Raw genomic sequence first — 14,501 nt, 5'->3', positions numbered from 1 at the left:
TATTAGGAATTCTTTACTATCCTCCAGCTATATTCTAGTAATCTCCTTATAATCTATCCTTCTACCTTCTTCGTACTAGCCGCATTCTTTAACACTGTTTAACCCCTAGGAAAGAGGCGGCAAGGCAGACTGCAGGTTTCCGTGGCATTCTTGCGAGGTCACACGAGTACTTTAGAAGGCTTCATGACGTGGGATATAGTCGGTAAGATCACAAAGACAGTGAGATTATGTGGTCTGCCCTGCCCGGGAGCAACCCCTAGTAGTCTACAGGACGTACATAGATGTCTTCGCCCAGGATCATCGAACCTACCACCGTCGGATCAGTCTCGTGTTTCGTTCCAGGGGTGACTACAGAATGCCTGCGATTCAGAAGAGTTAGCGTCGTGAATGCAAGGCATACAAGCATAACAGGGCCAAGGCAGCAGGCATTTAAGTTCGCAATATCATGATCCTGCACCGCTCTATCGGGGATATCGTCGTATTGCACGCCGCTGTTCACGTTTTCTAGCTCGACAGCTACTTCGAACACTACAAGAAAGGCTGTAGTTCTACAGCTAGCAAGAATGATGGAGTCAAAAGCAAACCTTCGGTGACGAATACATCACAGCTCGGCTCTGTGTGCGCCTTACGCCAGACTTCTCCTTCAAACGAATTCAATTTCGCCTGCAGACAACGAAGCGTCATTTGGCTGGCTGCCTGCGACGGGTGCGATTACATCCGTCTCTCTGCGTTACCTTCATACGCGCAGCGTCATCAACTTAGTCTGCAGGCTGCAAGGCATTTTTCGGCAAGTTGTTTGCGACAGCTGCAGTCGGTTACTCAGTGAGAGACCCTAGAGTGCCTCGCTCTCATGTGTTTTTCGAATATGGCGTCAAGGGTGAGAGCGACGAAACTATAAAAGGTCGGCAGCTACTACTTCCTACCTCATCGCATCCTCACTCTTCATTCGATTGTCCTTCCCTGTTCAAGTACTTTGGACAGAACTAATTGCCATGGTACAAACCATACCCTCAGGGTAAACAGGACGGCCGTCGAAAGCACGAACTATGGCCCCTCCGAGCAGGTGATACAACGCCCAAATCACCAGCTAACCCGTCGGACAAAACAATAGATGCAATTGGTGCTGGTAGGTCAATGGTTGCAGAAGATATCAAGAAACAGCTTAACAAGGTACGCAGAACCTTTAGTGACTCATACCGCCGATGTCGGCCCCATAAAGCTTTCCCATTGACTTCCCTTGAGCTCGACCAGTCACGTGCTCAACAACAAAGCTTTCGAACTTGATCAGCCCCGCCCTGGTTCTCGGCCTTTTCAATCAAGCAACATCATTCGAATTGACTCGCGTCCCTCAGTTTGAACGTCAATTGCTAGAACCACGCGCTCTGCCCTCAATTGGCTCCATCAGTTCCATCGAGCTTGAAATCGCAACGAACTAACAAACGCAACGATCGCGACGAGCGCCGAAAACAAATAGTCCAACATGGCTGAAAAGCAGACGGACGCCCCGGCAACCAATATGCTCTGGGGTGGCAGGTTTACAGGTTCAATTGTCCCCAGACACAAGCTTCAGATCTAGTATACTAACCTTGCGATGCCTAGGTGGGATTGATCCACTGATGCACAAGTATAATGCCTCTATTAGATACGATAAGGCTCTCTATAGAGAGGATATTCTTGGATCGATTGCTTTCGCTAGGGCTAACTCAAAGGTTGGCATTATCACTAAAGATGAATTTAAGATGATTGAGTGTGGTCTGCTTAAAGTCATGGAAGAATGGAAGCAAGGAACCTTCGCTATTATGCCAAATGATGAAGACGTGAGACTCTGGCTAATGCCACTTAACCCTCCAAGGCTAACACAATGAATTAGATTCATACTGCAAATGAGCGTCGATTAGGAGAGGTTATTGGAAAGGACACCGCTGGCAAGCTGCACACAGGTCGCAGCCGCAACGAGCAGGTCGTCTGTGATATGCGCATGTGGCTACGTGACCGCATCCGTGAAATCGACAGCCAACTCGTTGCTTTCCTTCAAGTCCTCACTAAACGCGCTGAGGCTGAAATGTAAGTTTAGCACTGCATCCAGACAAAGCCTCTTGCTGAGTAATATCCCTAGCGACTACCTCATGCCCGGCTACACCCACTTACAACGCGCGCAGCCAGTTCGTTGGGGTCAGTGGCTAATGTCACATGCTGCTTCGTTTAAGCAGGATCTCGAGCGACTGCGCCAGGTCTTTGAAAGGGTCAACCTTAGTCCACTTGGTTGTGGCGCATTAGCTGGTAACGTGTTCGGCATCGATCGAGACGCAATAGCCGCAGAGCTTGGTTTTAGCGGAATTACTCTGAACTCTATGAACACTTCAGGCGACCGTGACTTTATCATCGAGTTCCTGACCTGGAACTCGATATTTACTAGCCATATCAGCAGGTGGGCTGAAGATCTCATATTATACTCTACTGCTGAGTTTGGGTTTTGTCGTTTGGCAGATCTATATAGTACCGGCAGCAGGTTCGTTGCATCTATCGCGACTCCCAGACAATCCCACAAGACTCTAATCTACGTCCAGTTTAATGCCGAATAAGAAGAATGCCGACAGTTTAGAACTCTTGCGCGGCAAGTCAGGCCGTGCTTTCGGTCAAATGGCTGGGCTGATGATGGTGAGTTCGAATACAGACATATCAGCTCATGAGTGATCAGGAGCGGATCAAGAGCAGCCACTAACAGATACTTGATAGAGCGTGAAAGGCTTGCCAACTTGCTACAACAAGGATCTTCAGGAGGGGTGGGAACCTATGCTAGATTCAGTCCAAACTGTTTCGGATAGTCTGGGCATCGCTAACGGGGTTATCGCCACCATGATAGTGCGGCCTGATCGGATGTTGGCTGCCCTAGATAAGACAATGCTTGCCACTGATGTCGCGGAGTGGCTAGTGCGAAACGGATGTCCTTTTAGGGAAGCTCATCACATTTCTGGACGCGTTGTTGCATTATCAGAAAATACAGAAACCCCGATGGATAAGCTAACCCTGGAGCAACTGCAAGCCATTGATTCTCGATTCACGGCGGACATTGTACAGGCATTCGAATATGAGTCGAGTGTTGAGGCGAAATCGGCCAGGGGCGGTACTAGTCGATCAGCTGTGTTGCAGCAGATTCAGGAACTCCATGCTATCTTAGATTAGAGGTCTGATGGACTGGTGCAGGTTGATGAGGGTGGAGTAAGGGAATTTGGGATGGACATCGCGAATTGCGCTTCATTCTGTGGAAAGAGATATGTTTTGAGAGGCTAGACAGATCAAAGAAAAGAACACGACAAGATACCTGCTTCAAGAAACTCGAACAAAACATCTGTAGACGAACTGGACATGAGGGGAGATATTCGAGGTGAAGATGCCTTCGTCTATAGCTGAAAGGCATCTTTAAATCGAATCGTCCACGGAATCATCCAATGTATGCTTCTCCTCAAATCTCATTAAGAGATCCCCCGCAGATTTATCGTCTAGGATGTCCTCCAGAGGTTCATCGACTGAGAAATCCTCCCAAATCTCCTCGTCGTCGTCCAAGAGCTCATCGATGCCACTTGGGCTGACCTCGTCATCGTCGGCTTTGCTTAGGGCAATAGCAGGGGTGACCTTTTCGAGAAGGCCAAGCAACTTCTCAACGCCCAATTCCCATGCCATCGCGCCATGATCAGCTGTGCTTTAATGCATGCAACCTTATGCCCACCCCTCATCGACGTTAGATAGTGCTTGTGTAACGACGGCTTCTTGGTTAGACCGTTAGGACATAGAGACCTTAAAAAGATCAAGTAATAGCAGCCGATAAGGCCGAATATCCCTAGAATCCACTATAATCCTTACAGTCCGTGACAGCTTGCTAAATCGGGAGCATTTCCAGTACTCGCAGTTCTGCAGATGCTGATCTCTCTGACTTCAACATGCTCATGTAGCAGCGTCCACAGCACCACCGATCGCATTTCTGCAAGTGAGCGTCTCTCTCTGTCTTCAAGACAACCAGAAGACACGCTCTGCAGGACCAGAACTCTCAAGACTGGATATGTTCATTGTTAGCTGACCGCGGAATCTTTTTGATGCAGTGCGTGCATCTCCACACTGGACAATTCGGCAGGTGCTCGTACCTCTCTGAGGCTTTCATTCTTTGCAAACAAATACCGCACAGCAATTCCTGGCAGATCTTCGAATGCTCGTCTCTTTCTGCAGCCAACAATACTGTTGAGCAGTGCCTGCAGAGCCAATACTCGCAAGCCTCAACATGTTCTTCAATCTTATTCTTGTCGAAGTATTGCCTGCATTTCGTGCACTGTTTCCTCAGTTTCTCGTGTGGACCGCGACAATCCTTGCGATGCTGCTCCATGTCTTTGACTTTGTTGCCGTAAGTACTGCAGCGAAGCACTGGGCATAGAAGCTGATGTGCCGCCAGCTCGCCTTCTAGAACGCGGACATAGCACTTATAGCATGTGCTAAAAGGCCCTGGGCAGGTGTGTGAATCCTTCTCATTCTAGTTGAAGTCTTGCTCGCACACGTCGCATCTCAAATTGGGCCGAAGGTGTAGTATAGTCTATGGCATCATGATTGTGTATACCGTCTGGTCGTTGAACCACCCAGGAGCCATCAATGAAATCAACCTGAATAGTCCAAAAGCAGGGATTATTAATTTTAGCGCCAGCTGAAGTGAGGTCGTCGCGTCGAAAACAACAAAACCTATAGAACATAGGTTTCGCTGGTCGTAGGTTGTTTGAAATTCGGACGATTTGATATCCATTGTGTTGTTGAGCTTGTTTGATAGAATCCTTGGCTGCGAGGTGCGTAGGAAACTCTTTCTCCTTAAGGTGCTGCAGTTCAGGATTTTTATTAGTATCTGCTGTGACCTCAGGTAACAACTCTCTGAATGAGTAGTATTCTCCCGCAGTGCTGTATAGGCAGTTGGCACATGCGCCCTTCGCAATGTCGATCGAAGAATGGTCTTAGCTGATAACACACATCATCCAGCGTCCCTTGCCCCTCTCGCACGATCTGTAGGGTCTAGAAGCAGGGACTCCAACCACCTGGAGTAGGCCACCCGAAAGGTGACGTGAGTAGACCCGGTTTAAAGGAGCTGCGTCATGCTTTTCTTCGAGAGGGTTGTTGTTTCAGGGCGATCTCTTCAAAAGCTTCCCATTTCGCCCTCGTAATACTAGTTGAGAATGGATGATCCTCTTTAGCCAGTCATGTACTAGTCTTGGAGATTGTTGAGGCAATAGGGAACTTGTTCTCTATAGCTGGAGATGTCGTATATAGAAGGTGCCAGGCTGGGGTTTGGTGTCCTACAGTGGTGATTAGTACAGAAACAGGAAGGGTAAATACAAAGGAAGCTTACGTTGGACTGTGGTGGCTAGGAGGCTGTATTGTTCATCATGATTGGAAACTGGACTTCGCCTTGCAGATTCGTCTGCTTCCTATCGTCGCCTTCTTCCTCTTCCACCGTAGAGTCATTGGGTTTTCTAATGTTCTGTAATCTGGCCGATTGCTTTCGAGGACGTCGCTGTGTTTAGTTCAGCATGTTAGCTGTTGTATTGCTTTAAATTGCCTTATTATTACTATACTTATTTTAACTTTAACTAGTTCTTATCCTAGAAAAGCTTAAGTAGCTAAATATTCTTTAATAGAATATTTTATACTTAATAAGTTTAAATATTATAATAATAAATTTATTAATAAAATAAATAAATATTTAAATATTATAAAATATTCTATAATTTTATTAATTATTATTACTAGTACTATATTCTTAATATTTAGTAATAGTTTAATTATAATATTATTATCTATAAATTTATATAGTTATAGTTTATATATTTTAAGTACTATATAGAGAAATACTAAATTATCTACTACTAGAGTATAATAGTAGCTCTTCTCTAATCTATAGTAAATCTATTTCTTAAGAAGTAAGTTAGTTAAAGTATATAATAGAGTATAAATAAATACTATTATAATATAAGTTATATTAGAAAATTACTCTTAATAGTAAAACTATTACTTAGATTAATTAATAAAGATCTAATCTAACTATCTATTAGAAATCCCTTTCTTTATATATTTATTCTATCCTTTACTATATTATTTAGATTACTTAGCTTACTTTATAATCCTAATAATCCTAGATTAATACTAAATTATTATAATCCCTAGTAATCTAGTTATATAATTAGTTCTTTTATTCTTATACTCCTATAAGCGCTCTATAGTTACTTCTTTAGGCCGCCCTACCCTTTATCTATAGTACTTTAGTGTATCTATAATATATTCCTTAGTTAAGTGAGTTTTCTACCTAGTTATATAGAGAATAGCCTTAGTTTAGTTTAGCCGTCTAGTATTATATATATATCTCTTATATAGAATACTATTCTAGAGTAGATAAAGTAATAGATTATATATATAATCTTATAGGAAGTAAAATAAAGATTTAAGTTAGTATAGAATTTATTTTAAACACTTAAAATAATATTCTATAAGTATCTTAGGCTAGTAAGGGATGAAGATAGGATAGACTCTTACCCTTATATTTATAAACAATATATATAGTGTCTATAATATAGTAGAATGCAATAGGAGTGATAAGATTACTGTAGTGGAGTTTTAAAAACTAGATAAGTGACGATAAAGCTGCGTTCTGTACACGATTAACTATGAATAAGGAACGATACGAGCCGACTCTCGACGTCCCTTGCCACGACGTACCAAGCTTACGTAGGGGCTTGTAGTCGTGTAAGGGGTGCTTTTCCTAACCCTAAGTCGAAGGAGAGCCCAGTATTGAAAAGTACCGCGAGGAAATTAAGGCAGAGCGCGACATTTGGCGGCTAATCAGCCACTGGAGGTATGACGATTTCTACGGGGAGCAGGAGAAGCGCGACGCTGTGTACACGGCGCTGGGGGAGGATTTGGCGAGGGAGGCTTCTATGCAACAGGCTCTCCAGACGACCTACCTCAATTTCGCGAACGGTGTGTATGCAGGTAGAAGAATACGGTCCGAGACAGCAAATGGGGAGACTCATTGCTGCCGATTATAATAATACATCACTGGGCCTTGTAGCGTTCCGACACGCGACATCGTTGGACACAGCTCGACTTCCATTGCGAGCCCTACACAAACCATGACGTCTCACACAACCCGGCGGGCATCTATGCTGCGAATTATACTGCCACAAAAAGTACACATCCGTCTCATTTGTCAAGATTTCGCCCATCAGTCTCGTGGCCGGGCCTACGTCCACTGACTGACGAAACACCTCCGTCGACGAGATTCGGATCTGGCCCCAGCCTTGCTCAATCAGCGTATCGATGGAGGTGCCGTAGATGTACTCTTTAAAGTTGGCCCATCGGATAGCCGAAGCACACATGGGACAGCTCTCAGCGTTTGTGTATAAAGACAGCTGGGAGAATGCCAGCAGTGATTCGCTTGCGGTGAGCTTGTAGGGTCCTTGGGGGTCTGTGAGAATGCTGGTACAGTTCTGGATGGCTGCGATTTCGCCTGTAAGACCCTGTTAGTCAGTATAAGCCGAAAATCTAGCATGACCCTCTATGTGAAGAAAAAAAAAAGAAGAGAATGGCTGGAGAATGGAAAGAAGGTTACCGTGCAGTGTCGGGTTCCCGGTATTTGCGTTGGCATTGGCACCGATGCAGATGAGGTCTCCGAGGCCGTCGCCGGTATGTTTCACAATGGCTGTTCCAAACGCAGCGAAGGGACAAGGGCTATCCAAGATGTCCGCAAGCGCCTGGTTTGCTCGCCTCATCCAGTGTGACCGAGTTGTGGGCGCGATACCGTTGACTGCCAGCACGCTGTTGGCTAGGGATGTCTCCAACGAATAATCAGAGGCGTGCGCGTCATGGGCAGATGCTGCAACGGCTATGCTCGCGACTAGTGCGCCAAGAGCAAAGGGTGAGAGGGCCATGTTTGGTTGACCCCGCGATAACAACATGAAGAGAACGAACAGCGTGGCTGCTTGGTTAGGCTGTCCAGGTGGCTTAGTAAATAGGTAAGAAGTTGTGCTGAATATTTAGGGCGTACCAATGGCGGGGTCGATGTTGGTGATGTCTTGCCTAACCTACAGTGAACGAAGTTAGTCTCTAAGGCGGCCATATAAAGAAAAGGCCACGGCGGATAACTCGTAGGTCAGAGCTTAGCACTGAGAACAGATAAAAAGTGCCAATAGTAACTGTACTCGTAGCGCAAGTCCTGCTCACATCCAGCTTTAACGTCAGTCACCCACTTCCGGACCATACCCACATTTAGACCAGCCAACCTCCCCCACTTTAATAATAAACCTTTATTACTAGAACTATGATTTCTCGTATAAAATAAATTGTATTAATATTATTTTTTTCCTACTATATTATTATAAGCTAATATATAAAAAGTAATATTTAAAACGCCCTCTAGGATATAATTAGTAGTATAAGTATATAAAAGACTATAGTTTATTAGTCTATACCTTAGGGAACTATTAATTATTATTTAAATAGTATAGTACTATAGAAATAAGTATTTAAGTTAATATAATAGCTCCTAGCTACTTAAGAATTACACTTTATTTCCTAGATCTTAATTTAAGATTATCTTAGTAACCCTCCTACTTATAAGTAGGTTTAGAAGATTACTTTAAGTCTTTACTATCTTAATAGTAATAATTATAATATTAGAAAGAACTAGTTATAGGGCTTTTTAAAGTGTAACTTAGAGGTTAAAATACTTAGAGGTAAGTACTTTAATTTCTAGTGTCTAAATAGTACTTTAACTTATATAATTTAGAATTTCTTTAAGCTTCTTACTATTAAATAGATTAATAATATCCTCCTTTAGAATTAATATAATATAAATAAAATAGGGCTTATAATAGGGCTTTAAAAGAATAGCCTAGTACTAGGGTTATTATAAAAGAGAATTATACTAAAGAAATAGTCTAGTTAGTACTTTTAGAGTATAATTTTTAAGTGTATCTTAACTATAAAGAAGAAGCTAAATCTACTTATTCTTTTTAATAGAAAGAATATTTAATAATAATAGTTTCTAAATAAATTAATACTATTTAAAAGCTAGTATTTCTAGGCTACTTTAAAAGGCTAGATAAATAATACTATTACTATTTATTAGCTTAAGATAATCTTTATCCTTAAGATAAAACTAATAAGAGTATTTAAATAAAGACTTCTTATTATTAATAGCTATAGTAGCTACTATATAGATAAATTCTTACTTAAATATTATTATTATAATATCTATCTTTTATTCTTACTAGCTTATAGTTCTTATATTCTTTAATCTCTTAATATAACTATTTTTAGTACTATTAAAATAAGCTATAGAAAGGAGTTTAAAAAACGCCTTAATAATAGTAATTCTTTACTAGTTAAAAAGAGAATTTTTCTTAAGTATTATACTATTATAAAAAAGACTAGAATTATAGAAAAGAATATTCATTTAGGCTAATAAATATTAGGATTATAGTTAGTTTATATAATTTATCTATTAATAAGTAAACTACTTCTTTAGCTACTATAAATAATACTAAAAATAATGTCTTTAAGGCTAAAAAACACACTTAATATAGCTCTTTTACTCTATAAAATACCTACTAAAAAAGAAGACTTTTATTATCTATTTTCTAAAAGTATAAAGTATTTAACTAATAAGTGTATAATCTAGCTAATATAATAGAAAATTAAGAAGTAATTTAATATCTAATAAGCCTAAATATCTATTACTAAGAGCTAAATCTAGAAGCTTAAAGCTAAGATAAAGATCCTTAAGCTAAAAAAATAATAAATAGTTAATATAAACCTAAATAAATTATTTATTTAAGTTATAGATATTAAAAATACACACTAATAGCTTAATATATAATTAACTAATAATATTATATATTTAGTTATTAAGCTATCTATAGATTAATTCTCTAGCTTTTAGGCTATTAAGTGATATATTTTATTTATAATCTTAATTTTATTTATATTTATTATAAAGCTTTTTTATAATACTATGTTTTAATGTTAGCTAGTCCACATATGGGTATGGTCTGGAAGTGGGTGACTGACGTTAGTGATGGAGGGCTCTCGATCGACTATATGTGGTCCTAACAATGTCGGGTCAGCACTATAAAGATGCTCACAAAACTAATAGAAACAGAGACAAGTTTAATATAAGCAAACGCTAATCACTTGTGAAGTCTAATTCAAAGCTTATTCTTGTCTTAAATATGTTTGCAATCGTCATAATGTCTCGGCCCGTGCAGCATCCGGCTCGGGAAACGTAGATCCCGGCAACCTAAAGCTACCCGTACAAAATTCGAGTCTTGATTATTACTGCAGGTTGTAACCAGTGGTTAGGATTTTGATATAAGGAGGCCACACCAAGAATCGAAAGGGTATAGCTACCGCGATGGTTTCTCTCCTTTCTGCAGGTAACAAAACGGCTTTCAAAAATGGCATCTTTATCCCACTAGCCACCGAAGCTGGACAAGCTTTGGGGTTCGGTCGACGATGTCGAAACACGCATCATACCTCAGCGATGACGAAATTAGAGAATTTGTCGACTGTTTTGACAACAACGCGGTCGGTGGCCAAGCCCATCGCTCCGAGCTGGAGCAGTGCCTCGAACAGACGCACAGCGAACTCGCCATGCCATCCAAAAAGACATTCGCCGACGACCAAGACGCGCACGTGCGCCGACAAGCATTCCGGGACTTGCTGGGCGAAACTGGGCCTCTCATCCCTCTTGAATACCTTGTCCAACGAATACGAAGCTGGAAGGTCCCGTCTCTGATGCAGGTCCGGAAGCAGGAAAAACGACAAGATGGTGACTTGCAGCGCCGCGGCGTCTTGCGTCTGGCTTACGCTTACTGGGCCGTCCACGGCTACGAGATTGTGTTCCTCGGCTTCGTCGTTGCGACCATCGTGGCGTCTGCGGTTGCGGAATCGGTCAGATACGGTGCGCGTCGGTACACCTCTGCGCCTTTGGGTACGGCCTCGTGGTGGCCAAAGGATGCACGGGAGCGCTGTATCCAACGTTCTTCTTCATGACGTTGAGCATGTCAAGATACTTTGCTACGATTCTGCGAAGATCAGCCTGGATTGCACGTGTCCTGAGTGTGGGCCTATCGAGAAAGTTTCACATTTATATATCGTCCTTGGGCCTCTTACTCGCCACCATACATGCCGCTAGCCACCTAACAGGCACGTTTGTCCAAGGCAGTGATCCTAGCAACGGAGAAGCAGTCACTCGAGTCGTTGCGCAAAAGATACCTGGCCACGACTATATGGATTACATCCGTTCCAGAGCCGGATTCAAGGGCATTGCTGCGCTCAGCCTCTTCTATATTGTCGCGATATTGAGTATCCCGCCTTTCCGTCGCCGTCACTACAATCTATTCTAACTCGGCCATCTTCTATTATACCCGATTCTCGCCTTGATCATGGCACACGGCACTGCTGAATTGCTCCAAGTATCTATCTTTGGCTATCTACTGGCTCTACCGACATTCCTGTTGTTGTTTGAGAGAATATCTCGGATAAGCCTCGGCTTCTACCTCGCCGACGCATCAGTAGAAGTTTTAACCAGCGACACTATAGAGGTGACCGCTGAACTACCGGACTACCGTATATGGGAATACACTGCCGGCCAGTACATCTTGTTGTTGGTGCCGGACATCAGTCTCTTACAGTGGCATCCGTTTACTATTGCGTTTTGCCGCGACAAGATGATTACACTTCATATAAAGACGGGCGGCGATTGGACTGCCCAGCTGCGCCATCTCGGCCCGAGCATCAAAGTGGCAATCAACGGGCCCTTTGGCGCGCCGGCGCAGCGTTTTGGTGATTTCCGGTACTCTCTCATCATTGGCGCCGGGGTTGGCATCACGCCGTTCTCGGCAATTCTCGCCGATCTGCAGCGCAAGGACGACTTGCATATTCGACGGCAGCACCGCCAACAGCTGGACTGCGGGGGCAATTGCCAATATGCCCACGAGACAGTGCTGCCATTACCTCACAAAAGCCCGTATCAGGATGCCCGACATCGGCGGACCGATTTTCATTGGAATGTCCGCGACCGCCACAACTTGTCGTGGCTGTCTGGCCTGCTCAACCGCGTCTCCATGAGCCAGCGAAAGCATCGCGACCTGCAACAAAAATCACCGCTCGATATACGTATCAACACTCATATCACAGCCAATTATACATGCATTGTTCCTTATGTCTTTAGCTGGATTCTCGAAATAAGTCGCAGCGACCAACATCCAGCCTCGTCGCTTACCGGTTTACTCAACGCAACATACTTTGGACGCCCAGATTTCAACATGATCCTTGACGAACACTACGATGACATGCGAAACATGATTGCGAGTAGAAATATGCTCGATCCGGTACGCATATGCGATGAGGAGATGGGGCGAGGGCATGACCGAGAGCGCGATGTAGGCGTTTTTTACTGCGGCGCGTCAGAGGTCGGCGTCTTGCTGGCAGATAAATGCTGGCGGCTAACGAACCGGGGCCAAACTGATGGTAACCGTATTGAATATCATTTTATAGTAGAAACTTTTTAAAGGCATTTTCCAGGTGCCGAGGGCGGCTAGTCGCAACCCTGGAGGTTCACTCTTGGGGTTTGCAGGATGTTGAATCTCTATGTAGGAAATCTCGCGGTTGAGATGGCCACCAGGCGGTCGAAGGGGCTCGCGTATCGCGGAAATAAAACCAAGGAGAAGACGCCAGAAAAATAAAATTTGAGTCGTGGACGCTACGGGTGTTCTCTGGGATATAGTCATGCCTCTGTGCTATGGCAAGTTTAGGCAGCCCTAGCGGCCGGGTTCCATTGGCACTTCCAGCGGGCATTTGTGGCGGGGTCGTCGGAAACACGGCCTAGCAAATGCGTGGTAGAGGCAGGCTGTACTCAGCTACATCTATAGCAAAATGGAATGAATGGGTATAAGTCGTTTTAACGTGGCATGGCAGCATACATCACCACCATGCCGACTTACCCGGTGGCTGTCCTAATATTGGCCTGAGTTAGGCAGTCTGGTGTTCCAGTGCCTGGCCAGAGACGCCACCGTCCACACCAATACTCCAAAAAAAGCACCTATATGTACGAGAAGGAGAAAATGGTTCCTGTACACAGCCAGTTAGAATTGCTAGACTATTACCCCCACCCCTGCATATATATGCGCTGGGTCTGCAAGCATAGTAATTATTGTTCAAAGCCAGGTAAGACGGCCAAGGTCGAGAAAAATATCCGTTGAGAGCGCCCGGGCGTAGAGTACATCTGCGATCCACGGTGGAACAATATATGCAGGTATCAATATAACCGTGCAAAAAGTACTGGTGCGGGGTAGTAAACAATGCAGAAAAGAGTAGGGGAGGCAAAGGTTCCATGGGTAACCCGTCCGCTGCTTTCTAATGGCGCGATTACTATTAGTGACTTCACCTACGACTATTGTAGCCTCCAGTATATATTATAGACACAGCGACCACAACACAAATCGATCGCCACTTTTCTTATCATGATCTCTTTCTGTCACATTGTCCATCTTCATATCGATCTTTCTAAACACCTACCTGAACTCAACTTCACATTCGTGCCCTCCCACCGAGACGATGATGATGCCATTGAGAAACGCCGACACCGTGGTACTGCTTACCGCTGGTGCCGCGCATGCACACTATGCCAGCATGGGACTGGACGGTGTCAGCTGCTATATCTATAACGGCATCAAAGGCACCCCAGACGGCCATATGATAATACGCAACAGCAACGGCACCTGGGTTGACCATGACGACGCCGGCAACCACACCGTCAACATGACGAGCGTGGTTACTGCTCTAATGCGCGCCGGCGGATAGAACGTTATCCTCACTATTGCCAACAAACCGTCACCTACCACATTGTGTATTACAAGCCTTACAACATCTCTGGTTCGTTTAAAGACTATATGTGAGGTTCGTTATTTTTAATCCTGTTGTGCTACACTCTGCTCACAGGGTCCCAGCCAAATGGGTCTACAGCCTCTATAACCCCGCCGTCGCCATCGCTCCGCCTTCCTCCCTTACAATAAATCTCCCGCCGACCCTCGTCTTAACCTAATGCCCCTTCAACGCAAAGCGAAAGCGCGCTCCCAGTCTCCGCCGAAGCACTCTGGCCCAAACTCCCCTAGGCCGGCCCTGAAGCGTGCCGCAGCTCATCGGCCCTGGCGTCCAAGCTAGCCACATTGTGCCGCAGCAGCATACCATCTATACCCTTTGGGGGTCCCGAGCGATACCACCCAGGACAGCGCGCGATGGCTGTGCTAGGCATAGGAGAAGATGTAGAGTCCCGGCAACGGTATTCGTCGTATCCGGGTCTTTGTCCCCTTCGAGGATCTTAAACTCTATCGCGGACGAAAGGCGCAAATCCGACCCCGGGTTGACTGTAGTGCGCTCGCTCACCACTACGGCATGTACTGTATCGAGAACATGGC

The 14,501-nt window shown here is 44.2% G+C and overlaps 4 protein-coding genes across 4 annotated transcripts; 3 read left to right on the top strand and 1 right to left on the bottom strand.

Moving 5' to 3' along the window:
* Positions 1 to 1,766: 1,766 nt before the first annotated feature.
* On the top strand, positions 1,767 to 2,068 carry ISF_09769 (argininosuccinate lyase; the record flags this gene model as incomplete). The annotated part of the gene is made up of 2 exons (XM_018853370.1): positions 1,767 to 1,817; positions 1,871 to 2,068. 2 exons carry the CDS (start codon positions 1,767 to 1,769, stop codon positions 2,066 to 2,068), a joined length of 249 nt encoding a protein of 82 aa, XP_018699445.1.
* Positions 2,069 to 3,420: 1,352 nt separating this feature from the next.
* ISF_09768 (hypothetical protein) lies at positions 3,421 to 3,681 on the bottom strand (the record flags this gene model as incomplete). Its single annotated transcript, XM_018853369.1, has 1 exon — positions 3,421 to 3,681. One exon carries the CDS (start codon positions 3,679 to 3,681, stop codon positions 3,421 to 3,423), a length of 261 nt encoding a protein of 86 aa, XP_018699444.1.
* A 6,855-nt stretch (positions 3,682 to 10,536) lies between these two features.
* Positions 10,537 to 12,596, top strand: ISF_09767 (FAD-binding 8; the record flags this gene model as incomplete). The annotated part of the gene is made up of 3 exons (XM_018853368.1): positions 10,537 to 11,014; positions 11,230 to 11,388; positions 11,500 to 12,596. The coding sequence occupies 3 exons, from the start codon at positions 10,537 to 10,539 to the stop codon at positions 12,594 to 12,596; spliced, it is 1,734 nt and encodes a 577-aa protein (XP_018699443.1).
* A 1,045-nt stretch (positions 12,597 to 13,641) lies between these two features.
* On the top strand, positions 13,642 to 13,887 carry ISF_09766 (Piso0_000007-like protein; the record flags this gene model as incomplete). The annotated part of the gene is made up of 1 exon (XM_018853367.1): positions 13,642 to 13,887. The coding sequence occupies one exon, from the start codon at positions 13,642 to 13,644 to the stop codon at positions 13,885 to 13,887; it is 246 nt and encodes an 81-aa protein (XP_018699442.1).
* Between the last annotated feature and the right edge of the window lie 614 nt (positions 13,888 to 14,501).

The sequence above is a fragment of the Cordyceps fumosorosea genome, assembly GCF_001636725.1.
Source record: "Cordyceps fumosorosea ARSEF 2679 chromosome Unknown scaffold_70, whole genome shotgun sequence".
Classification (NCBI taxonomy): domain Eukaryota; kingdom Fungi; phylum Ascomycota; class Sordariomycetes; order Hypocreales; family Cordycipitaceae; genus Cordyceps; species Cordyceps fumosorosea.
This window is presented reverse-complemented; position numbering and strand designations above follow the sequence as displayed.